Source organism: Corvus hawaiiensis, chromosome 5 (genome assembly GCF_020740725.1).
Source record: "Corvus hawaiiensis isolate bCorHaw1 chromosome 5, bCorHaw1.pri.cur, whole genome shotgun sequence".
NCBI classification, from domain to species: Eukaryota; Metazoa; Chordata; class Aves; order Passeriformes; family Corvidae; genus Corvus; species Corvus hawaiiensis.
Genome location: NC_063217.1, coordinates 33,723,398 through 33,748,326, shown reverse-complemented (window position 1 = coordinate 33,748,326; position 24,929 = coordinate 33,723,398). Strand labels below are relative to the sequence as shown.

Sequence of the window (24,929 nt, the reverse complement as noted above, 5' to 3'; positions counted from 1 at the left end):
TCTTTACTGTCCTGTAAGCTCCCGCCCTTCCCCTAGCTTTGATCTTTCGTCATAACAACTTAGAAGCAGCCATTTGGAGAAGAAGCTAAAGGTTTGTTTTTAGCTATTCTGCCTGTTCCAGACACTGAGAGGGGAGGAGGGCTCTTTCCAAGGCGGTGTAGTAGTATGCAGGTACCCTCGGCAGGAGCCCGGTGCTCTGCTGGGGATGCTGCCTTTGCTGGGTCATTGGCACCTGGGTTTAGGCTTGGGGCTGCAGCCCAAGATATGTTTATTCTTTTGGGCTTTTAATTGAGACTTTGAGTAGAGGCTTTCACTGAATCCTTTGTGTGGCAGGGGGTGAAGGTCAGCCCAGAAAACAAAACAAAAGCAAGCACCGAGTGGATGCAGAGCACATGCAGATCAGCTGTCACAAAACAACTGTCCTTTGTTCATTTCTTTCTTCACTGATACACGCAGCCATTCCCACTTGGCTTATTCCAGCAATTCTATAGACCTTAATTTTTTTCCCAGCCTTCCTACAGCTGGAGGTACTAATTTTATTTCTTACCATTTGGTTATTATTTCTGCTTCCATTTAGCCCTGCTAAGCATTGGGATTCTTTTAACAAGACTACTTTCAGAAGTAACATCTCAGATGCTGCATTGTCTGCTTTAGGAATCAAACAAAAATCAGCTCTTTCCTCACATTTCCTTTTAACCTTTCCTGTGTTCTTTCTTTCTTATATTGTTTCTTGTTTTTCTCTCCTGTCTTCTTCTGCTACTAATTCAATCTTTATAGCCTAGGTTTTTGTTTAGGTAGCCTCTACATCAACTCTTTAAGACTAAAACTTGTAGCTAATCAAACAGGAAGAACAGCAGGGGTTTGAAAAAGTAAGCTTTCAGGGTTACTTGCATCCCCTGTAGATGTTTCTGGGGGCTCGTCTGTGCAGCGGTTCCAGCCTCACAGAGGGGGTGGCCAGGTGAGAGAGGGGCATGTACCATCCCCTTCACTATGTGCAATGCCATGTTTACTGATAATCAGAAATGCTTTTGAAGCAGAGAGCCTTCTCAAGCTCTGGTTCTGACTGAGACATTTTTTACCTGTCTAAGTAGGAGGTGCCCTCAGGCCCATAAGATCTGGGTGAGTTAAAGTACTGCTTGTGGAGGTTGCTTCGTGAAAGAATATGATGGTAACTATAAGGGCTTTTTTCTTACAGCCAGGCGTAAGGAATTACAACATGGTGACAAGATATAAGGAATGACTTATTTTGTTGTTTTAATGTGTGTTAAGAAAATAACTATCTTGCTATGACATTAAATGTAGTAATTTAGAGCTTGGGTTTGTAAATCCCCTATGCTTTGATCTCAACATTTTTGTATATATGATCTTTTCTCCCTGTGTCCTGTGGTTACTTGTGAAATCTGTTAAAGAAATTATCTTGATTCTCCTTTTGCTAACCTTTTGGTTTAGTTTAATTAAAGTTGAGATCATCAGCAGCACCTGAGATCATCTCAGGAATCTAGCCTTGATATCCTAGTTTAGGTCTCTCTATACTGAATAAGAGGGCAAAGAGACAACTATTTTTATGTGCTCTCATCTTTCCGAAAACTGGGTCATTGCGACACTCAGGGAGCACAAGAACTCTTCCATGCTCTAGTGCTTTATAAATGCTTGGTGAAAGTCCAAAAGAAAAGTCTTGTCAAGCTCAGTTTAGTATACAGAGGAGAAAGAAGAAGGACGGCCCCTTCTGGGCCCTGGAAATGGTTAAAAGTCTTTTGTGCAGCAGGGATCAATACTAAATGTTTGGGGTTTAATAGCTATATTAAAAATCTGAAGGATGGAATGGATAATGAAGTGGTAACCCTGTCTGTCAGATCGCAGTTGTTCAGGTTCATTAAGACTGCTGAGGAGGATTTCAGAAGGGACTAGCGACAGCTGAATGGAACAGCTGAGCAGTTCTGCAGAATAGTGACATCAGCACTGTAGTATAAAGCAGTGCAGTGAGCACTGACAAAATAGTGCTTAAATTTGTTAAGTTTATGTTTTTTTAGGAGCACGGTCTCTGCATGTTGCTGGAGTCAGTGGTGAATGCGTTAGATGAGTCAGGAGTGGTAATTAAAATTCTAAACTTATGACTCTAAATGAGATACGTAAGAAGTCATGCAAGAGAGGTGGTTCTGTGAAATTTGTAGTTTTATCCTTTTGAATACTGTGTTTGGTTTTATGGCTCATGTACAGGGCAATTTTCAGATTCCTGAAATTTCACTTTAAAATGACAGAGCAGTAGGTAGAGAGGTGTTACTGTTTTAACATTAATAAAACATCTGTTGTAGGTTTTAGTTTACTGCTTCCTGTAAATAAGTGCTCAGTAAAATTCAAAAGTAAAAAATACGTGAAATGGACAGGAGGAAATATTTCATCCAGTGAGTTGTTTAATTGTGGGAGCCCCTGGTTCTAGGTGCTGTCATTTATTTGGGGAGGTAGATTTTCGTTGCTGCGTTTGCTGACAGTCATACTCATTGGGATAAAAAATCAAAATATGCCAGTCCCTGAGGGTCTCAAAAGAACTGTTTCTGTCTGGAATAAGGGCATTTCCCTTTATGGTGCAGTATACACTGGTGGCAGTGTGTGCAGTTGGTTTTCCAATGCTTACTCTAAGATGCTTGACGAGCATGAGGGAGGCAGCAGATTTGGTGAGCTGCTGAACTGTTGTGCCATGGCATTTCCTTTATTCCCATTCTCACAGCTAATCCCCACACAGGTGAGACCAAAGGATGGAATTTAAAAGAGTTTTGAACCACTATGGGAAGCAGGGGTCATTGCATGTACCTCACGCAGGTAGAGCATAGGGGCAGAATATACTAATATAGCTTCTTCATGTATTGAGGTGCAAAATATTTAGATTTCACTTTGAAGTATACCTTCTTAAAGATACTCCAGCCATATTGAAAACTCTGCTTTCTACCACAGGGAAAAAAATGACCCAGTAAACTCTCAACTGCTAAGTCTTTGGAGCATCTAACCTTTTCTTTTTAAAACCACTTTGGCACTAATTTAATTGATTCCATGCCTGGCCTTTTCATCAGTTCTCTCTTCTAGCCAGGAAAAACTGGGCTGTTAAAGGCTGCTGCAGTACCATGGGACTTGTGTTCAGTGTTGCAGGTTCTTATTTTAACCTGATGTTATCTGCCAGTCATCACTATTGGTTTGAAAAGCTGTAACCACTGCAGTACTCTCTTCAGGCTGAAAATCTTTTAATGGTTACAGTAGTCAATATAAATGAGAGAGAGTGCACTATGTCTTTGGGTTGTGTTGCTAATTATCACTTCACCTTTCAAGAATTTTATCTGCTGACTAGATTCTTGCTGAATGTTTGCTGCAGCATCTCCAGCCACACTGCAAATGTGTTCTGGCTAAACTGAAGAGGATAGTGAAGAATGTGTGGTTAAGACCTTCAAGAGCCGTGTTTTGTGCTTTCAGCAGTGTTTGAAAAGGATTATTTTTCTCTGTGTTTTTACAATTTCCACCCTATAAGAAAACATCAAGGTTTATCATTGTTTGTTGGGTTTTGTTTCTTTTGTTTCTCATTTGCTTACTCTCTCTTGCCAAACCTCCTCTAGTGTCAGATTTTTTAAATGCGTCTATCTTTCCTTGCATTTGCTGTTTGCTGCTAGAGAACAGGCAGGTTTTGTTTTTGAGGGGGTGGGGTGTTGGTGTGGTTGATTACAATATAGCATTAACATTAGTCAAATTAATTTGATAGTAGCAGATTTCTATGAAAAAAACCCAAACCCAAACCCTCCTCCCTTCTCTTTTTGTGGTCCTAGCGACAAAATACAGAGAATTCTTCTGTGTGGTTTAAAATATCACATCCTTTACAGTGAGCTATAATTTAAAGAAGCCTCTTTTAGTAGTTGAATTCTAAAAAGACACAATTGTTTCACCTACTGGGCTTTTGAGGGAGGGAGTTGCGTTGGTTGCCTTGGTTCTCCCGGTTAAGACTTGATGGTTTCATTCATATGCTGTTTCCTGGGTGGTTGTGTTAGCAAGTGTGACGCTGGGTAATGATTCTGTCCTGCATTAGGTAACACTTAGAGTACTGTTTGTTTTTCTTCTTAGGTTTTTGAGATTCTTTTTTAGAATGTGGTAAGAGGAGATGCTTAAAAATGGATAACAATTGAGAATAATTGGATGATCAAAGATCCTTAATCATATCCACAGAGTGAGATGTTAAAGATCATTATCTTGGGAGTCAAACCTAGGAATATTTGCTTCATACTTAGTTGCAGTCAGCATAAAAAGGATAACTGGAACTGCTTGCTCAGTTGTAGGGTGACAGCAAGCCACCAATAAAATACAGCTGTGGGGAGAAAAACAGGTTATAAGGCAGGGTATTTCCACTAAAAGTAAGGGCATTCCAATTTCCTGGTAACTGATGCAGGTGGGAGGTTAGCTGGAACACTAGAATATGGTGCAGAATTCTGGTTGTTGCTTTTAAAAGAAAGTTACGTAAGCTAGAGTAAATGTAGAGGAGTCCTCTAACAGGATTAAAGGGACAGGAAGGGCAGACATACAGAAGAACACTAGAAGAGTGTGATTTTTTTTAAAGCCAATGGAAAGAGATCTGAAGGAGGAGAGGTGTGTTCTCTGCTAATACTTTGGGGTGTAAGCAGCAGGAAAAGAGAAAGGGTTTTAAACTCCTAGACAACATTAGAACAAAAAAAGATGGGCATTACTCGTTGGGATTTTAATGAACTTAATACCCTGATCGTGTTTCCTCTTGTGATTTCTTAAAGAACCAGGAGATTTGTTCAGGTAAGTCAAGCGGAACTTATTAGCATACTGCAAGTAAGTTGTTATTAGTGGAGCACTAATATGTCAAAATTTTTAGTATTAAGAGATTTCCTAAAGAAACATAAGTGTAAGTTGGTATCTCTCTGATGTTCCTTAATCTGATTTCTTCTGAGGCCACAGGGTTTGTGGGCTGTGTTCCTAGTGTAGTTTCTGGGTGCTTCCTGCTTTGTGAAGTTGTTTCTTGTAGAGGTGGTCAATGATGACCAACACTAAAATTAGCTCAGTTGGTTGGAACATGGTTCCAGTAACACCAAAGTTGCAGGTTTGATTCCTGTATGGGCTATTTACTTGTGTTGGACTTGATGATCCTTGTGGGTCCCTTCCAACTCAGAATATTCTATGATCCTGTGGTAGATGACTATGGTCTCTGCAGCTACAGACTCCAGTTGCTGTGCACTGATGGCTGATTTTAGCCTCTGAAATTGGGAATCCACTGTAACTGGTACAGGAGAGACTGAAGACTCTTGATAACCTTCTTGGACTCTTTTGACCATGTTCTTTTTTAAGCTTTTTTGTTTTCTGTCATGTGTGTGTGTGTGTGTGTGTGTGTCCCTGTTTTAGCATATTCCTTTCCTCCTCTTGAGTTTCCCTCTCAAGTGATGTGGAAAGAGCTGTGGCAAAGGAAAGGAATCCCAGGCCCTGACTCAGGAGGACTGAGGGATATATGCAAGCTAATGTAGAGTTTGACAAAGGAGTGTATGCAAAGAAAGAAAATGGGGTTTTTAGATCATCTGCTTGCTCCGTGTATGATGGAGATTGATCTCAGGTTATACTGTGTTTTGAGTACTGGTCTATTTGGATGCATGTGCATGCATGGGGTTATACAGAGAGAAGTCTATGGTGTGTTTGTACTGTACACTGTCAATAAGGCAGCTTTGTTTTAGCACCAACCTCTGTTGTGCTGTGGGGGGAGATGTGGGGTGGAGGAACAGAGTAGCTGCCCTGGTTGGGAAGTGCATACAGTATTTTGGCTAGGCCTTCCTCCTGTGAGGCCATGCTGCTGTAACATCACTGATGATGGCAGCACTGGTTTGTCCATCAACTTCAGCTCTTCTAAACATTCTCATTTATATTTTCCCCAGTGTTGGTCTCTCACTTCTGCCCTCTGCCATGTTTGAGGTATCAGGTACTTCTTGCTGTTGTTAATACTGATGAAAGGACTGTGTAATGGTGCTGTAAATGGATGAATTTGAGTAAAGGCACGCCTAGGTGCATGTACACAAGATGTCTGTGCACCCTAGACACGTGCATGCTTGGTGCATTCCAGGTAGCCATAGGCATCACACATGCAAGAGGAATTGTCTCACTGAAAGCTTGCAGTTGTATCAGTCTGTTCAGAATAGCTGGGTTGGTCTTGCGCATATAGTATGGGTTCAAGTCCTAGAGAAATTTGTTAGAGAGAAAAGGTATTCAGAGTGCAGTATTACCTGTAGCTTTCTTCTGCCAGTGTTTTAACTTTGGTGTTAGTAGCAAGACTATGGCAGCAAGATCTTGTGCATATGTGTGTAAACAGTGCTGCATGCACAAGCCCAGCTATTTAGCTTTGCATGAAGGTTGTCCAGTGCAAAGGGGAAGAAGACTGGAGCTGTTGTTTATACTTTCAGTAAGTGCTTGTTCTAATTCACTTCTAAATTTTTCTTCATGGAGTGAGTCTTGTTTCTGTAAAGTGGGTGTGTACTTTGCAGACAAACATTTTCCAGGAACAATCCTAGGGGATCCAAACATTGTAAATGCCAAGCTGGATTCATTAGAGGTGTTGTGGCTGATCCTGCAGCTGCAGGGAAGGCAAGACTTCTGTAAAGTTGAAGGAAGATTTCCTGGAAGGAGGCCTTTCAGGGAAAACAGAAATTGTTGACTGTGTGTATAGCAACCCCCCAGTTTTTAATGTTGAGATTATGGCTACTGTGTAACTACCAGTGTAGCAAAGGATCCCATTAACCTTACACTTGTACATTAATCTGCTGTATGGCTTTGCTGCATAACAACCTCCACAGACCTGTAACCACAAGTGATGTTTGTTAGTTGTATAACCCAGCTATTTACTTGTCTTCTTAAAACTCAAAGACCTTTTAGGCTTGGTTGGACTCTTTCACTGCCAGGGTTGTTGTAGGGCCAGGGCTTGCAGCATAGGGAGGTGGTGACTTGTATTTCGTTCAGTCCTCCTAAGCACCTGGTGTGTTCATTTTTGGGGGAACACCTAGGAGAACTGCCTGTTCCAGCATAGCACAGGTGAGCCCTAAAGTGCTGTGTTTCAAAATTTTATGGATTATGTGCCTTCTCTGCTTCAATATGCGTATTTCAAAATGCTTGGAATGTAGGAACCTTTAAAGAAATGTTTTGTGGCAAGACTCCCTTTTCCTTTTTGCACCTCCATTTTGGCATGTTGGTGTGATTTTGATGATGAGGTCATGATTAAAGTAGGTTTTTCTCAGTAAAGGCAATTTTAAATGTTTCCTTCTTTTAAAAGAAAATCTCCAAACAACTGAAAATGTTCCTATGGAACAACAGCATCTGTCTCTCATCTCACACATTATTCCTATTTCTTCTGTGTTTCCTTGATGCTATAGCTTAGCATGTCCTCACCAAGCCAAGGAAAACCTAGCACTGGGAATGAGATCCTGACACAGTGACCTCGTTCTGAGCATTACCTTCTTTGTCAGTGGTAGCAGAAGCTGAAGCAGCTCTGCTGGCCCTCAGCACCTGGAGCAGTTTGACATTTTCTGTCTGGCATGGTTTCAGGGATCACTTTGTTTTAAGCCCAAATGGTGAATGGGATAATGAGAAATAAGCTTACAAGAACTTGTCCACTGCTTCTAATTTTTTGATAAACAGTTTGCAGCAGCACAACTTTGATCTAGTGTACAGCAGAGCTGCTTGTTACATTTAGATCTGCAGCATTCTTCAGGACTGACAAAGGAGAGTAAATCTTTCTTTTTAATCAATAGACCTAAAACTGGTAACTGTCATGATAAATAGTGAATAGTTTAAGAAAATACTGATCTGTGTAAGTGTCTTTGTGCCCACAAATGTCTGTGCATTTATGTTTCTGTGTATAGGGGGAGTTGTGCATTACATCAAGAAGGTATGTTAGGGGTGATTTTTTTTTTATCTTGACGAGAGGGTTAAAGCTTTAGCTTGTCTTTGCTAATGCATGTAAATAGCTTTCTTGTCCACTTAATGAGAAGGCTGGCTTGTTATCCTGTACAATGCAGCTGGGCACTGTTCCAGAAGCATAGGCACTTCATTTCAAAGACAAAGAAGCCAGCGCAGACACGGAGAAACCTGGAACATTGCGCTGTGGATTTTTTCAGAGCGATGACTCATTTCAGTTCACAAAGGATTCTGGGCAGGGTAGTGAGAAGTCAGGTTGGCTGATCCATTCCTATGACTTCACTTTGCAGAGAGCCAGGGAGAAGAGGAGTGACACTGCAGAATCCTGAGGCACTGCAGTGGAGAGGTGCTTTGCAAAGACTGTGAGTGCCTTCGGAACAGGGGGTGGTATCAGAATGTGATTTCAGCCATTCCATGGAAACCGGGCAAAGAGAGAGATGTTTTCAAAACACTGTGTGGGAGTTATATTTGTAGTCCCTTTTAGATTCTTCTCCACCTCCTCTGTAATTTCTTAACCATTTATTTCTCATGCTTATGTGAGAATTGTGTGAAATAGTGTTCCTTTCAGTGGACCTGCATAGATAACTGCATTTTTTTTTCTTCAGTGTGTCCCTATTTCCTGATTTAAGAGGTGGGTGTTCAGTATATTCCTGCCTAAAAGCCTGCTTTGTTTTTCTTCTTTCAGGTCCTGTGGCACTGACCTGTGCTGCATTCAGCCACCTTCCACAGTGGTATAAAGCCCCAATATGCACATTGTTGTTACATCACAGCTTCTCTGGATACTGTACTGGAGCATGGAACCAGACCATAGGGGTTCAGGTAAGTCCCCCTTTTTTAACATATTGTGTGCCAGGAATATAGACATGGACATTTATTAAAAAATGCATTTGAAAAGTACTGTTTGGGGAAACACATTCTAAAGCACACAATATATTAAAAAAACACAGTCGTCCCCGGCCTGGGCCCCCCCCCCCCCCCCCCCCCCCTTCCCAGGATAAGCAATGCTACAGAAATCTCCTCAACTGAATCCTCTGGGAAAGTTCCATGCTCCAGCAGAAACTTTTTATGATCATAGTTGTAACACGTGCTGGGATATCACTTTGGATCAGGAGGCAGCTGGCCACAGGACATGAACAAAGAAAAGGAAAATTAAATCACAGGAATGAATGCGTGTAAGACGAGTCTGCTGACTGTGGGTAATTTAGCACCTGTTTCTGAAAGTTAGTGCCACTTGGTGAACCTGAAGATCATGATTGTAGCTGTGTCTGAATGATTAAAAAGATCAATTTACATAGTTGAAGTTAATAACTAACAAGGAACTAGAACTTTGTTTAAGTTTGTTATATTGGTTATACTAAGTTTGGCGTGTTTTCTTCAGGCTGTATAGATTTGGAGTGGTTGCTTTCTTGGAAGTGTTCATTCTTTATTTTGGTGGGTGTGCATTTCAGAGATGCCGAAGGAACTTGCTGGTTAGTGAATGAATGTGTTACTGCATTTGTTGAGCCTTTGTTTAAGCTGTTCTTAAACAGGAATAAATGGAAAAATCTTTATTGTATTTTTTCATTGTTATTATCAGTCCTCTGATATGTGTAGCTGTCCAGTAAACACAGCCTGCAGCTTATTTCATAAAATACTCCAGGAATTGTAGCTTAAAAGGAGGATTTAGGGTATGTCTGGAAACAGCACAAGCAACATTTCTTCTAATTTTCTTTGTTTCCAGTTTTGCCAGTGAAATGTGATCTTTTCTGTGTTAGCATGCTAGTGCAGATGCAAGGTATTTCATGGTAATCTGGTTAATACCAAAGAAATCTACATATTCTTCCTTTTCCCTCCTGTTGTTCAATCAAATGGGAACATCTAGCTTAAAATGGCAATTATATGTTCGTGTCGCGAATTCGCATCAGAATAGGTTTGCTACATCTATGTAAGAATTCTTTAATTAGCATAATTCAGTCAAGATGGGGTTTGGGGCAAAAAGGGGTGATTGTGCAACCCAGGCCAGACATCTTAACTTCTTCAGCATCTGTCCCTTCATGAAGTAAATCTGGAAGTGTACTTTTTCTAGAAGAGACTTTTTACTTACAGTATTCTTGGGAAAAAATGATAATATTCTAGGCCCTCTTTTGCCCATTACAAGTAGTTTTGTTTGAAAATGACCTTTCTGTAGTTCTTCCCAGGGTGAAATCATAGACAAGTGTTGATCAGAACAGGCTGTTGGCAAGAAAATTTTTGTGGGGGATTTCTGTTGCAACCACCACTATTATCATGAGATGCCATGAAGTTATGGTACTCTAGCTCGATGTTTTCTGATTAATAATGTAGTTCTGTAAGCACCAAAAATAGTGAAGTCATTTCCCTTGACAAGTGTTTTTTGACTGGATTCTGTCCTGTCTAGTGGGAGGTGGCTATGCCTGAAGCTCTGTACAGATGTAACATGTAGCATACCCTTGTTTTAGAATCACTCTTGTCTGGTGAGGCTCTATCTCCCTGACACATGCAAACACACAGGTTGTGATTGTTCAAGCCTCATTTTCTGTGGAAACCAGGCTAAAAGATATGTTTAAAGGTTATCCTGAGCCGTAAGAAACAAAAGGTTAAAAAGGTGTTGAGAGTCTGAAGAAGTGAAACTAGGCTTTGACTTCCTGTACTTTACAGGACACAGAGTGTGCATCAGAGGGTCTCCTCCCTATTTCAGAGAAATAGGGTGTATAAATTCTAATATAGTGTGATTTTTGCACTGTAATTTCTTTAATTCATTCACAATGGTTGTACTGAATTGGTTCCATTTGCAAGTCAAGAGGTGATTTTTCAAGTGATCTTTATGCAGAGTTCACGAGACAAAGAGTTTGACTACTAGGTAACTTCTTTCCAGCAGTAGAATCACTAATAAAAATTCTGTCATCAGTGTGTAGTTGATAGTTTAATTGCTGATACATGGTACAGAATGTAGTCTGCCTCATTTTCTCCCCACATGGTGACACCCGGACCTTCAGAGAACAGACACACTGATACACTAGCACAGGGAAAGTTCCGGCTGGTATGGGCTCAGGATGTGGGAATTTTCATTCCCAGCTATGTTAGACCATTAATTTCTCATCTATGTGTTAAGGATAGTTATGGTTCCCAGTTTTTCAGAATGTTTGAAAACCACTGAAGAAAAGTGCTATGTAAGAGCTAAGTGTTTATTTTATGTGCTACATAATCTTTTAATTTCTTCATAATCTTTTTAATTTCTAAGTAATAAAAATAATTTTTCCCCCCAGGCTAGCGATACAAATCCCCAAGACATAAATTAGTACAATTCCCATTCACTGTTTCTTATGTGCTTAGACAGTCTTTAAAATTGAGTGTCACTTAATACAAGAAATCTAGAAAACTTTTTAAAAAAAATTTATTTAGAGAGAAGTTTGGAAAGACATTGCAGAAACAGAGCTAGAGCTATATACGTACGTATATATCTTATATTTAAACAAAACATGCAGTCAGCTGGTGAAAACTGCTCTCTGAGCTCCAGTTTTCATTTAATTGGGAACACAAACATATGAAAGTCGAGGCTACCAATTTGATTTCAAAAGAAAGCTGCTTGAGACAAGCATCAGTCAGAGCTAACAGGAGCCATATGCTAGATGTTTTGTGTAAGTGATGTGGTCTTCAAAAAATTAGGAAAAGCATATTTGCTTTTTTTTTTAAGCAGATCTTTCCTAAAGAAGTTGTAGTAAACCTTCTGTTCAACAGCCTAGCAGTATTTATGTGCGTAATTGATGTTAATATATTATATTATAGATGCAAGATATTTGCTGTTATTGTGCATCAAAGGAGTTTGTTGACTTTACTATAACCACAGAGTGCGTGTAATTTCCCAGAGCCACAGGACAGTCAAGATAAAATCTGGCAAATCAGAACTTCCCTGAGTGAGGGGAGTTTGGCTTTCTATCACTAGATCTGCTCAAAATGTGTGCTAGCCTTTTTAAACAAGAGCTAGTAACTATCTCTAGCAGACAGTTATGAACAACAAACTATGGAGATTATTCTGTCACAACAGAGGTGAAACGACAGTTTTCTTGTCATTGTGAAGAAGGCTGAAAAGCACTCAGTGGAAAAGAATAAGGCTTAACTCATGATACTCCCTTACGAACCAGAAAGGCCCTCACATAAACCAATATTTGTTGAACATTTCTATTTCATTTAAAGCCATTTAAATTATGATTTTATGGGCAATTATAGTCATCTTTATAGTTAATTAAATGGTTGTCAAGCTCCCAAATATTTGTAAGCAGGATGTGTGTTACCCTGGTATACTAACTATAACGTGCTGTGCTAGAAATTGTGTTAACATTAAGGAACCAATACTGAATGTTTTGTGTTGAGGAATTAATGTGAAGTATAGTTAGTATTTCAGTGGAAATTCCTGGCTTCTTCCTGGTGACAAGAGTCCTGCTGGCAGGAGGTCAAATTCAGTGCAGACTGAATGTTTTCTGCTAACTAACCTAGAAAGCAATTCCATGCTGAAGGCCTACTTTAAAAGGAAGAACTGTGCAATGTTACTAAAATCAAGCAAAGGTTATTATTTCTTAGTTTGAACTTAGCCACTTTTAAGTTAACAGGTCCTGACTGGAAGTGATCTCAGAGGTGGATCTCTGCAGGCTCTTGGCAGTCAGCGGAGAGGGATGGGCTGCTCCTGGGCAGGAGCAGAGCAATTGGTTTCTGAGTTCTTGTCCAAGCATCCCTCTGGGGGCAGCTACAAGGCTGCAGAGCAAAGCTTCAGGTATAAAATTCCTTGAGTGGCTTTCCCACTTCAGGAATCTGATTATGGTATAAAGGCCCATTCTTTACATCCTAAGTATAGTTCTGGTTAGCTGTGAATGGATCATTCCCATGCAAGGGTGAGAGAGAGGTCTTCCTCCCACTCTCCCATCCTGGCACGTGTATAGCTGACAGTGAGAATGCATGGCTGGGAGCAGGCACAGGGATACTCCTGCCAGGCTGCTTAGGTTTAAGAAATTGCCAGGTCTTTGGTGATAAACAGTTAAGGGGTTGCTGCCCTTTACCTGGATGTCCTTAAAGCTACTCTATTCCAGGCAAAACCAGGACACCAGAGAGCCTGTTTCAGTGCCCAATGAACCTGATAAGATTAAACCTCAGCTGTGGCCAATATATGCCAATCTGTCCGACATTGCACTGAACTCAGTTTAGTAGTTCTCACAATGATACCCATGACACATAATCTTTGTGTTAAAGACAGTAATTTCTTAAATTGCTTAGCTAAATCTGCATAATTCTTACTGTAATTCTGATGCTTCTTAGACATGAAATTAATCATTAAAGAAACTGATCCCCTGTACAAAGTGCATGGTGACTGGTGATCAAAGTTGGTAAACTTACGTGTCTGGCTGATTACAAAGATTTGTCTATGAACAAGTTTAAACTGACAGCAGATATAATTATTAGTAAACATTACGGGTTAGTGACGTTCTTTATCCATACTCAAATGATGAGGGAACAAATGGTGTTTGCTCCCAAGTCATATGGAAGCATATCTCTAAACTTTCCCTGTAAGCTGTGTGTCATCTTCTTTGCCGTTGTCTGTAATGCACATGGCAGGAACTTTTAGGTGTATTTGAATAAAAAATGTCCAGAGAATGTTATATTTCAAGGTCATAATTCTGTGGTGAGATAAGAATGAGGAGGGTCTTGGGCTTCACTGTGTTGCAGCTGGAAGAATGCTGCCGTGCTGGGAAGGGAATGCAGCATTGATCTGGTCAGGCCTGGTTAAGCAAAAGCAATCAAGAGATAGCACAGCACAAATGTGTAGTTTTAAATCATTCTTGTGTCTTGGGTAACATCTATCACTGTTGTACAACAGATTGTAGAGCTTGTGATTGAAAAATTGCTCATAAGTCTCACTGAGACAGCTATGCAGTTTACTACTCCTACCAATTTTTTCCCCCTGAAGAGCTGAGTATAATGCTAGAGTAAATGCATTTTGATAATCAATTTTAGAAGCTGCTGCTCTTGTTTAGTAGACATAATAGGAATATAGAATTAATAGGGCAAATATTAGATCTTCTGAATTGAGAATGAAAATTTGGATTTGAATTAATTTCTAGTAATTTGATTCATGATTTGATCACAAGGTGTTGGCTCTGTGACAGCAGAAATAGCATGATTTTCCTGAAATTTCAAAGCCGTTTAGGTAGAACTTAATCCCTGGCTATTGGCTGACCTGTGGCCAGAATAGCATTCATGGTCAAGCACCCGTTGTTCTGTCTGTTATGCTTTCTACTCCTTTTCTACTGGCAAGGAAATTCTTTTAGCCTGTTGCTTTCCTCTCTTTGAGATCATTGGGGAGCTGTTACCACTTCAAGAAGAGTTACAGAGCAGAATCAGAGATTTATGTACTTGGATAAAGTATGTTAAAATGCTCTTGTATATGTGTAGTCATGCTAGTATTATAATTTTGTAGTTTCTCCTATAACTTTAAGATCTTTTAATGATTTTTTTTTAAACTATAGATTAATAAATAGTTTGTAAGACAACATGAGAAAAGTTACAACAAACTTAATTTTCAGGCCATCCTGAAACCATCAAAACTTCTCTTCTAAAAAGTATGTAGTTTGTACAAAGACATTTGGCATGTAGATCCAGGAGAGGTTTATTCAGGGTATCAGTCTTAAGGTGTTTGGATGCTTTTGCGTCTCTTAAGGAGTGTTCTGTGCTTTATCAGCTGAGTGAAAATGTTATTCTTTAAGTTAGCAACATTTTTTCTGATCTTTATTACTATTTAATAAAAAATACTATATCAAATTGAAATGGTGGGTGATCTATACTTTGAAAGGGGAGTGAAACCTCCCCTTTTATGTCCAGAGAAATATGTGGGACTATTTTGTTTGTGCAGTTACCTAGTACAAAGTTAAGCAGGAGGTTTTGCAACCATGAGTCCTAATTTATTGTCATTTTTCTAAGTCTGTCTGTTGTACCCTTTGAGAAACTATGTCTGCATAGTGTATATCTCCCATTTTCCAAAGTTCTCGGTGTCTCTTAAGTTTTGAAATAAGCTGTTGGATGGTTCTCCATTGTAAGAGTTTTATCCCCAGCTCAGTTCAAAAACGAGAGATCTCTGTGAATTTTCACCAGCTGTATCTCTACATCCTTGTTCTTTGAGCAGATTTTTAAACAAAACGCTTCATTGCACATCTTTTGTCTTTTTACAGGTGATGTATCACCCATCAGCATGTCTCCCATCACTCAGTCACAGTTTATTCCACTTGGGGAAATCCTTTGCCTGGCCATCTCAGCAATGAACTCTGCCCGAAAACAAGTCACACAAGAAGCACTAATGGAGCACCTAACCACCTGCTTCCCAGGTAACCAGTCATTAATAAATCATCGGTCAGATGAGCACATGTCTGCAGAAGGGCAGTTAAAGAATCCTCAGTACCTTCTGGATGGGAATATTGACAAATCCTGACATTCTAACCAAAAGTAAAAGGAGACATTAGGGTTCTAATCTCTATTCTTAAACATATGGAGAATTGAGTTCTCTTTGATAAGACCATTCATGTGAAATGCATTTTGCAGGGCAAATTCCTGACTTTATGTAAGTAATAAAAACTACTTGGAGTACTAAACAACAAAATATTGGCTATTTCCTTTTTTCAGACAGTATCAGAATAAGCTTGTTTGTGATTTTTCTCACAAAATAACCTTTTTTATCATCATAGCCAAAGGAGTACAGGGCTTCTTTAGTAGCTATGGAGAACAAAGCATGATCTGTCATAGCCAGAGCAAACTCATTTTGACTTGTGGCTTTCAAGCCCCTTGTAGCTAACTCATAAGAGTCCTGTTGACATCATTCAACCAGTCCAAGTGTCATTGTCCAATCTCCAAAGAGGTAACCCCATGGAGGTCTTTGTAGAGACCTCCCTCTTAAAGACCAGGCTTCCCACACAGCTGCGTGTCTTCCTTCACCTAGGACAGACTCTCAATGTATGGTCTGATGCAAGTAGTAGAGTCCAGTGACAGTGATGTGCCTGCCTCAGGGGGAGGTTGTATTTAAAGTGAAAGGGCTGTGTAAGCCTACTTTCCAGGAGTTCTCAGATTCTTCTTGGACACAGTTCTGGCTTTTGCTCCTGAATTGCCCTTGTTTGAAAAACAACAACAAAAAAGACAACTCTCTCCATCACTAAACTGAGCACTTTGGAGAGCTGTAGATACACTTGCTGTGTTCACAAATGCTGGTGTACTGTTCAGAATTCTCATCTGATATTCTTGTCAGCATTTGATAATATTTCTCAAATGGTAAATGGAAAATGTCTTGGATTAAAGATACTGAAACATCACAAGAAGGGAATCCTGTAGCAAGAATGTACTCTTGAATATGCTGCTTCTGTGCTGGCCATCTGTATCTGGAGTGGGTGAATCATGCAAAAGGCATCTTGTAGAGACATTTTACATTGAGGCGCTAAAGCATTGGGCAGAGGTTTACTGCTCAAGAGAGCAGAACTTTTTCATTTATGCTTTGTTTGATCCTGGGCAAGATGTTTACGTATTCTGCATCTGAGTTTACAGTTCTCTAAAGTAGTTGAGAAATTTCTCCATTGTACCTATTTTATAGCTGTAAAAAGCTAATTAAACATGCTTCGGTACGAAAACTACTGATGCATCTGTCTCATCTAGGCAGTCTAACCACAGCCATGTTTTGATGTCTGGAATTTTTTTGCTTACATTTCAGAGCAAGAGTTACTTAAACCCTTGAAATTTACATGTCTTTTGCTATAACTGGTAGTAAGATCTGAGAATTTAAAATATAATTCTCAATTGAGAGCTGTGTTTGGAATAAACAATTCTGTCTGACATTTAATAATCGCACTTTGAAAACTATACTGCAGGCATATTTTGTAAATACTGTTTTTCTCTCCCTATTTGTAGTTTTGTTTATCAGGCTGATTTTGATAATAGTGGTAAAAATTGTAAGGGTTAGAATGCAAAGAAGGCAAAGTTCACAATTGTAATTCTTTTAATTCATTTTGATGACTTTTTTCCAAGTTATCTTTTCTATGTATGCTGTGTACTAGAAGAATTTCATAGATTGCAAGTATTTTTTCATTTATTCTATCAATATTTTTATATAAACATTGTTGCATGGTGGAAATGATAATTTATTAGTGACATCCCTTGAGTTTCCTGGGAGCATGATTATCAGTTCACTTGGTGTGTTGTGCAGTTCTTGTTAGACAGAACCAAACATGAAAAATAATTCAACTGGCTGGATTATTTTGTAGACATTGCTCAGACAAAGCCTGAGGCAAGTTAGCACATAGTCTCTTGCTGCCTTTTTTTTTTCCCACTAGCCATTAACATGTGAATTTCTCAAGTCTGAGATTTAAAAAAATAAAACCCGAGAGCCTCACTTCCTAAAATGTAGAGAAAGTTATGTGAAGGAAAAAAAAATCCACCCTTTGTTGACCAATTTTTCCCCTTCTCTAGAGAAATGCCTTTCTCTCCCAGCCATGACATGTTTAACATAGTAAGCATACATGTTCTCTCAGTGTATGAGGATTATCCAAAATTTTTCTCCTTTCCAATAAACAGAAATTCTTGTGCTGACACTTCTCACTCTTCTGCCCAAATCCCTCTAATAAATCAGCTGTAGCTTTTCGAGGCCTTGTATTCTTTGTGGCTATTGAAAAATATCTGATGTCCTCTCATATTCTGATAGTTTATTTTTCCTAACTAGGTGCTCATGCTCTGAGGGAGAGAAGAGCGTTACCATTGTAGATGTGTCTGTTATTATCACGTAACCTCTCTGTATCTCTTCCTGTAGCAGCACTTGTCTGCGTGTGTTGTTTGTGCTCTAATGAACAGATGCTTCACCACGTTTCATGATGTAGATAAATTTCCTACGACCCCAGTTGCTATTCTCAGAAGTGCCTAAGAATAATAAGCATTTTCCTCAGTGCAGGGTCTTACAGTTGCCATCTAGCCCTCTAGTTTGCTGAGCCATTGTGCAGGCATAAATCTGGGCCATGGCTCTATCTGAAATAAGGTATGCTAATTATTTATAACATCACATAGCAACCACTCCACATCTTTAACTAGTATTTCATGAGCCAATCAGAGTATTTCTTTTATCCCTTGTTAAGCCTTAGCATCGGCTCAGGAGAAAATCATTTTAGCAGATTTAACACCATTTAAGTACTACTTCAGATGTATTTTTCATGAATTTATTTTATTCAAAAAGTTTGTAATGATAATGCATATCTTATTTGTGGTTTTTGTTATTTTTCGGGTTTTTAAAAAAGCAAGAGGGGCTGCTCCTGCACATGCTTCCATTATTCTAACTTAGAATTAAACAATAAGATGTTTGTACAGCCCTACTTTGTAATTTATTGACCATGGTTTAAATCCCATACATTAAATGTAAATCTTTGAAATCCAGTATAAGGAGCTAAGAATGTAACCCCTGTTCTGTGTTTGGCAACCAGACCCTCTTATCTGTATGAAAACATCAAGCCTTAGTCTGTGCTGCCTTTAGTAAGGATGTTTGTCTTTTTTTTTTCCTCCCCAGTTTTGTCCACATATATGTTTAGATAATTTTATGACGTTCAAAATTTCAGTGTAGAAGATACTTGTGTATTGGACTAGGTTGCTTTTGAAGCAAGCAGTTTTCTGCAAGCTGGCAAATTCCTCCAACAATCACCTTTATAACTTGACTCTTTAAATATATGAAATATATGTGTAGCACTTAAAAGAAGTGTCTTACATTAACTGAGTTCACTCTAGGTCAGTGTTCTTTGTGAGCAGCAAACAAGACATAATCTTCTGTCTGGAAGCTCAGTGGATGGCATAGTAGACTCTCTTGAGATACAGAAAATGTACATGTCTGATGATTCAGTGTCCAGACAGTTTCTGCTTTTGAATTATTAAACCACTACATAATCTTAAATAACACCACTGCTGTCATGCAATATTTTATGTGCTGGAGTATCTAAGCTACTGGGGATTTCTCCTTTGTTCCTCTTTCATGGAGGAAGGGAGACCATAAGGAGAGTTCTGAATGCAAGGGGATAGGTTGTGTATAGACATTATGTGGGCAGATTATTTTAAAGAGGAAAGTCTTGAGAAAGCCAAGAAATCTGTATTCACTCTATATCCCACTGTTCTTTTTTCAATGTCATTGCTTCTGTCTGCCATGCAGGAAAGCCTAAGTTGACTTTGGGTCTGTTTCTGCTTTTGTAAGTACCTAAAAGAGCTTGGAATAAAACCCATAGCTTACCCGTAGCTGACAATGCTGACCTCCCAAGATTTGCATCTGCTGTCATCACTGCTGGCTTAGTGAACCACAGCATGGACTGTATGCTGGGAGTGATAAAAGTGATAGTCTTCAACTCCAGAGGGAAGGCTGACACGATTAAATTTATAGCATCATTGACTGCCAGGCGTGCTAATTGTTTTTTTCCTTGGTGTTCATCTGCACATTCTCCATTCACAGGAGTTACTCACTTAAAGTAACTACTGTGCATCCAGTGTTTAGAGACTCACCCAACAGACTGTAGCCCTTATAGTTTACTGGGTGAAAAATACTTATTATTATTTTTACCATGTATTTGCAGTGCATTTTTGCCTAAATTGGTGTAAAACGTCAGTACATCCATTTCAATCTCTTTCCCTAGCTTTTCTTTAAGCTCCCAAGAGAAAAACTTTCATCCCTTTTATTTTTGTTGTGGTGTTTTTGAAACAGTATGTTAAGTCTTTTAAGTCAAATAAGGATGAAGAACCAAGTTCTCACAAAGGTAAGTACATGTTGAAGTATTTACTTGTAAGCTTCTGAAAAGTGCAATGGATCGGGCAGGTTATTTTTGTAGGGGAAGGAAGAGAGGTTGGTTGCTGCAGAGCAGGTGCAGCTGAGTTGGACCATGGTTGGACCCTGCAGTGCATATTCAGCACAGGATGGAGAAGCAAATGAGCTTGAGATTAGCAGTCATCCACGTCTTGTCATGATGTCAAAGGGGTGGCGTTGCCCAAGCAAACATAGCAGCTCCACTGCAGGAATGAAGAGTTAGATGACCACTGGTTGTTATGGGGATTGAAATCACTCTTCATGTTCCTGTGTGCTATCGAAAGCTCATGCAGAGAACAGCCTGCTCTGCCTCACAATCCAGAGGAAGCTCGCCATATTGTTTACTTCAGTCCAGAGAGATTCAGAATTCTGGGCTAGGGAAGAGTAGTCCTTTTTTTCCCCAGCTCTCTGGCTTTCAGCTTTTCCCCACCTGTTGCTGTTTCTGGCATATTAGCTCGTCCAGAGGTTCTGGGGGGCTTTGTTACTCTCTCTCAGATTATTACAGAAATTATGGACACCTGCATGAAAAGGGGAGCAAATGCAAGCTCCTGATTCTCCATAATTTTTTCCAATTTTCATTCTCATTTATGCTCTCAAATTATATCCTATCTTGGCCTCTCACATCCGAAGTGGCCCCAATATTTCAGCACTATGGACTGTGCATGAAATATATTAACTCTACCCCAGTCAAAACCAGCACATGTCCCTGTGTACTTCTCGCTGGTTCCTTCTGTGTTGTAACTGCTTTCACTCGTGTCCATGTTGTTCCTAACTCTTTGCTGTTTCCATTTTAAGATTTTAGTTATGGATATGAGTAGTATGGTCATGTCACTAAGTTCAAACAACACTCAAAGTCAGACATAAGAATATTTACTATGTTGCCTGCAACCCAGCTGCAAGAAAGAGGATGAGTTGAGGAATTAGCACAGTTTTTTCTTGTTGCTTTTAATGGGTGTTGCTGTCACAAGGAGATCAGTGAGCTTGCAGGCTCCAACCTTTGACGTGTCGGAGATGAGTTGGTGACCAGACACTGTGTGCTACTGGAGATACTGTGTTTGTGGCAGGTACCCTGGCTGAGATTTCTCCATGAAGAGTTTTTGTAAAAAGCATATGCTTCACTGAAACGTTTTTTCATGCATTGAAATTCTGTTCTTCAAGACAGAGTTTGACTTGTCAAGGTCCTGGCCAACCTGATCTAAATTGGCCAGGATTTGAGTAGGGGTGCTGACCAGATGAATTCATGGGTTCTCTTCCCACCTAAGTTGCTCTCTGATTCTTTTTTTTCCCCTAAATTACTTTTGTTTAAGAGAAAACTAAGACCCAGAATAAATAATAATAACCTTTTCAGTTTAAAATAGACCATCCAAACCTTTGAAAGAAATGTCTCTAGTTCTAAAAATGTAAACCAGACTAGTACTCAAAATTAAAACACATTTTATTTAAACAAAATGTATTGATTGAAGATAGCTTTTTCCACTGATAACTTGGAAGCATTTTAATTTTTTTATTTAGCATAAACAGAGTTTTTAAAACTAGTTTGTGAACTGAAGTTCTTGTTTCCTTAGCTCAAGATGGAACTTACTCCTAGACACAACATGCAGCTTAGTGTTTTATCTTGTAAAGTATTGAAGGCTTGGTCCAGCACCACTGAATCCAGCAAGTGCCCTGGTAGTGGGAAGGATGTGGCTTCAATCTAGACAATGCCAATTCTACCATATGCCATTGATGCAGGGTAGTCATATTTTTCCCTCTCTCAGTATGCAATACATGCACTTAGATAGTGTCCCTCACATCTCACATGAAAGAAGCAACTCTGAGAAGTAAATTTTTGGGACCTAAATCTGTAACTTCCAGCATAATGGAAAGGTCTTTCTAGGTAAGATGAACTGTATTATTCAGGATGTCTCTGTTTTGTAGCAGCTGATGTAGTTGAAACATATTTTAATGGGAGAGCAAATCAGTTAAATCAGGATTGTGATAAAGGGACAGTTTGAGGAACTGCTTTTTTTTGCTGTGTAGTATTCTGTGGAAAGCAGCTTAGGCATCCAAAATAACAAGTAACTACTGTTTTATATGTGACAAGGCATTATAAGAATAGTTCTGATGAATTTGGATATAAATACTTAGTTGGAAGAGGAATAAAAGTAGAATATTTCCCCTGACACTCTGATTTTCAGTGATTCCATCTTGTAGCTTAAGGTCACCTGCACATTCGAAGCGACTAGAAGTTCTCTTGGGGGTTTTTTTGCATTTTATTAATGGCCTCCTTTCTATTTAATTAATAATTGATATGTCTGAAGTGTAGGAGATAAGTGGAGAAATAAACAAAGAAGAGAATGCCTAACAAAATGCTTTACTAGAGTTGTTTGTTCAGCATATTTCAGCTTGCACATTGGAAAAACTAGCTTTTTGTTGGGGAGGGGGAAACCAGGGTGCCTGACACAGTTTTGTGCACTTCCTGATATGTGTTTACTGTCATTTCTAGGAGTTCCAACACCCAGTCCAGAAATCCTTCGACATACTTTGAATATGCTTGTACGGGAGAGGAAAATATACCCAACTCCGGATGGTTATTTCATTGTAACCCCGCAGACTTACTTTATAACACCATCTCTCATAAGAACTAACAGTAAATGGTACCATTTGGATGAGAGGATACCTGACAGGTCTCAATGTACCTCTCCACAACAAGGAACTATAACTCCCTCCACCTCGGGATGTGTCAGGGACCGAACACTACCCAAAAACCACTGCGACTCCTGCCATTGTTGCAGAGAAGACATGCACAGCATGCATGCATCTACCCTACAGAGGAAATCAGCAAAAGACTGTAAAGACTCATACTGTCCTCCTTCGTTATGTCAGGTCCCACCTACTGAGAAAAGTAAAAGTACTGTCAATTTTTCATATAAAGCAGAGACACTCACAAAGCCTAAGGATGTAGAAAAGCAGTCTAAGAAATTTGGACTCAAATTATTCCGATTAAGTTTTAAGAAGGATAAGACCAAACAGTTGGCAAATTTCTCTGCCCAGTTTCCTCCAGAGGAGTGGCCGCTAAGGGACGAGGACACCCCTACCACTATACCTAGAGAGGTAGAAATGGAGATTATTAGGCGCATTAACCCAGACTTGACTGTGGAAAATGTCATGAGACACACTGCACTAATGAAGAAACTTGAAGAAGAAAAAGCTCAACGAAGCAAAGCAGGATCTTCAGCTCACCACAGTGGGCGAAGTAAAAAGAGCAGGAATCACAGAAAGTCTCATGGGAAATCGAGGTCTCACAGCAAGACCCGGGTGTCCAAAGGAGACCCATCAGATGGCTCTCATTTGGATATACCTGCTGAAAGGGAGTATGAGTTCTATGATCCCTTGACTCGATCCCCACGGGAAGGCTGTTTTATAATAGAACACAAGGGAGATAATTATATAATGCACAGCAATCCTAACATGATTGAATCTCACTTTCCCATGACACCAGAGTGGGATGTGTCTGGTGAACTGGCCAAAAGAAGAACTGAAATGCCTTTCCCTGAACCTTCCAGGGGAAGCTCCCACTCCAAGGTCCATCGGAGCCACAGCCATACACAGGATAGACGATCAAGGAATGAGCGGTCCAGTAAGGCTAAAGAAAGGTCTAGATCCATGGATAACTCCAAGGGACCTCTGGGCTCAGCTGCTTTAGGCACACCTGAAGATATAGGTGAAGGCTGTAGCCCAGATGACCAAACAACTAGCCAAACCTACATTGATGATAGTACCTTAAGGCCATCTCAGTCTCTCAGTCATCAAAGGGCTCTGATTTCATCTGCAAGCTACAAAGAGACTTGCATCCCTGAAATAGCTGGTGGCGGTGTAGAAACCCCCAGTTCTTGTAGCCTATTGGAACAAGGCAAGCCTACAGAGAATTTGCCATCATATAGTGAGCTCAACTCCTGCACAACAAAATCTGCAGTTGATGACTACTTTCAGTGCAACACATCCAGTGAGACTGTGCTTACTGCTCCATCACCACTGGGAAAGAATAAAGAGGATCATGATACGTTAACAGGGACAGATGGGCTAAAAAAAATTACTCCCACAGAAAGACAGTCTCAACATATTGCTAGGGAGCCTGGGGTGCACAAGGAGGAGTCCCCAAAGGGCCCAAGCAGTGGTTCAGTGATTGCTGGCCAAACTCCAGAGGTGATTGCAAACGGGCGGCTGGTTCAACACCATAGCACTGAATCAAGCAGCCTTGATAAAAGGAAAGAAATATTTAGCAAGGATACACTCTTTAAGCCTCTACACAACACTCTTTCTGTGAATAGTTACCATAAGTCTAACACACCTCTGGTAAAGCCCCATCAAAAGACCCCCTCTGACACATTGCCAGTCAGATGTGAGAAACTTGAACAAGCGATGGTAACCTCAGTCACACAAGTCATGCCCGTTTCTCAGAGACAGCAGGAGACAACCGGGAACCAGGAGGCCTCCTTTGACTACTACAACGTATCTGATGATGATGACTCAGAGGAAGGAGCCAACAAAAATGCCGAGGAAGAAAAGAACAGGGATGATGTTGGTACGATGCAGTGGCTCCTAGAGAGAGAAAAGGAAAGGGATTTGCAGCGAAAGTTTGAGAAGAATCTTACTCTTCTCACCCCAAAGGAAACAGAAAATAGCAACAACCAGAGAGCCACCCACTCAGCCCGCCTGGACAGCATGGACAGCAGCAGCATTACTGTGGACAGCGGGTTCAACTCTCCACGGTAGGACTGTCACATTCATTGCAGCTTTACAGACTAGGAAGTTCCATTTACGGTTTTATGGGTGTGTGATATTGGTGACAGAACATAGGGCTCTATTAAAAAATTTCACACATTTTGAGACTGTGTTTTCTACAGCTCTGGAATCCTCTATTCAGATGTGTAGGTTTCCCACCATACAGTAAGAAACCAATGACCATTTGCGGCATTGACTCTGTATTAGTTCATTTTCTGTTTGCTGAAAACCTCCCTGTATCCTTTTTTTCCTGTATTAAACTTGTGTTTGCTTTTAGAATAAAAGGGATGAGCTCCTGCAAACTCTTCCCTTCCCTTTCCCTCTAAGATACCATCAACAAGACTAATGGAAAGATTAGTCCTGACTAGGTGGCATAATCTTT

General features: G+C 39.9%; 1 protein-coding gene across 12 annotated transcripts in view; it reads left to right on the top strand.

Annotated features, from left to right (window-relative positions):
- The window catches only part of STOX2 (storkhead box 2), a 144,375-nt gene that overhangs the window by 109,612 nt on the left and 9,834 nt on the right, over positions 1 to 24,929 (top strand). For 10 of the 12 annotated variants that reach the window (XM_048303037.1, XM_048303042.1, XM_048303041.1 and 7 more), the window contains 2 exons: positions 15,156 to 15,308; positions 22,269 to 24,534. In XM_048303037.1, the coding sequence (XP_048158994.1) occupies positions 15,156 to 15,308; positions 22,269 to 24,534 (2,419 nt within the window). Of the gene's footprint in view, positions 1 to 8,222; positions 8,307 to 8,629; positions 8,764 to 15,155; positions 15,309 to 22,268; positions 24,535 to 24,929 lie in introns of those variants that run through there. The other 2 variants (XM_048303046.1, XM_048303044.1) reach the window with 2 other exon arrangements.